We start from the raw sequence: 1,535 nt of genomic DNA on the forward strand, positions 1-1,535 counted from the left end.
GCCCCCAGCCCCTCCCCCCTCAGACCCAGGGGTCCGGGCCCCCAGCCTCTCCTCCCTCAGACCCAGGGGTCCAACCTGCCTCTAACACTCACACAGTCCAGATGCCAGCAGTAGCCCAGAATGCCAGGAAGGCAGGCAGCAGGGACAGGTATCCCCACATGCCGGGGTCTGCAGGGAGAGAGGGGCAGGGACTGAGGTCACGACTTTATCTCTGTCTCGACTTTAAACCATCCCTAAGGGTACAGGTGTGTCATATTGTGGCCACCGCCCCTGAGGCCTCCATTGGCTCCCAGGCATAAGTAATGGGCAAAGGTCCGCTCTAATGAGCCAGCTGTCTGCTTGGGAAACATTCCCTACCTTTTGCATAGTCTTTTGTCCTGATCTCCTAGTTTCTCTTAGCTGTCCTGCTCCCACCCAGATTCTGAGACTCTCCCAGCCCCTCCCTGCACTTCCAGCTTCTGGACTCCCCCTGGATGCTCTCCTGTCCGGGCTCTCTCTGCCTCTCTCCACCCGGGGACTGGCGCTGCGTGAGAGGTTTGGGGAACAGGGCTGGGTTGTGGGGTGGGACTGTCGGCGTTCCAGCAGAGCCAAAGACATTGTCAGGCCAAGAATATGACCTCCACACTCTTCAGGACCTCAACCCCAAACTGCCACTTCCGGTCTCAGAACCGAGCAGGCAGCACCTTAGCTTCCAGGGACCCCTAGCTTCCTTCCTCCCACTTTATAGCTTCAATGTTCAAACTCCCAGCCCTTGTCCTCCTCAAGACCCAGAAATCTGAGCCTCTAGCTCTCTCCACCCTTCCTCCTTTGGGGACCCAGAAGTCCAGGCCTCCAGTCCCTTCCAGAACTCATGCAATTGTTTCTAGCCCCTGAGGTCCATCCTCCCAGCTGTTACCTCCTTGGGGACGGATAATCCAGACCTGCAGGTGCCTGCCCTTCTGAGTGTAGTTTCTGTCCTGAGGCAGTCGGGTGTGGGACCCTGGTGACCCTTCCTCCTCCCCCCACTGGCTTTCCCCTCTCCCTTCCTCTCTGTCAAGCTGGAGTTCCCCACAGGCCGGGCCTGAGTGGGAAGGGCGATCTTAGTGATGACATCTCCATCGGAGAAACCTCCCTCCCAGAAAGCGGCTGCTTCCTCTACCTGGACCGTTTTCTTCTCTCTCCGGCAGAACAAGCCTCAACTTCCTGGCTTCCTCCCCTCTTGGTACTCAGGTGTTTGTGTCCTGGGCCCCCTCCTGCTGCCCCAGGACCCAGGAGTCCAGGCCCCAGCCCCTCCTCCCTCAGACCCGGAAGTTCCAGCCCCTCCTCCCTCAGCTCCCCACCTCTTTCTTTTTTTTATAAATTTATTTCTCTATCTATCTATCTATTTATTTATTTGGCTGCATTGGGTCCTCGTTGCTGTGTGCGGGCTTTCCCTAGTTGCAGTGAGCAGGGGCTACCCTTCATTGCGGAGCACGGGCTCTAGGCGTGCGGGCTTCAGTAGTTGTGGCTTGTGGGCTTTAGAGCTCAGGCTCGGTAGTTGTGGTGCACGGGCTTAG

General features: G+C 57.8%; 1 protein-coding gene across 3 annotated transcripts in view; it reads right to left on the reverse strand.

The window, feature by feature from the left end:
- The window catches only part of TMEM150B (transmembrane protein 150B), a 7,636-nt gene extending 6,326 nt beyond the window's left edge, over positions 1–1,310 (reverse strand). Inside the window, exons 1-2 of one of the 3 annotated variants that reach the window (XM_029245299.1) lie at positions 1,139–1,310; positions 93–168 (exon numbers count right to left, since the gene is read on the reverse strand). In XM_029245299.1, coding sequence (XP_029101132.1) covers positions 93–160 — 68 coding nt within the window. In that variant the 5' untranslated portion in view covers positions 161–168; positions 1,139–1,310. Of the gene's footprint in view, positions 1–92; positions 169–895 lie in introns of all 3 variants that reach the window. The other 2 variants (XM_029245289.1, XM_029245279.1) reach the window with 2 other exon arrangements.
- Positions 1,311–1,535: the final 225 nt, after the last annotated feature.

The sequence above is a fragment of the Monodon monoceros genome, unplaced genomic scaffold (assembly GCF_005190385.1).
Source record: "Monodon monoceros isolate NGI ecotype Baffin Bay Population unplaced genomic scaffold, NGI_Narwhal_1 Super_Scaffold_10, whole genome shotgun sequence".
Taxonomy (NCBI): domain Eukaryota; kingdom Metazoa; phylum Chordata; class Mammalia; order Artiodactyla; family Monodontidae; genus Monodon; species Monodon monoceros.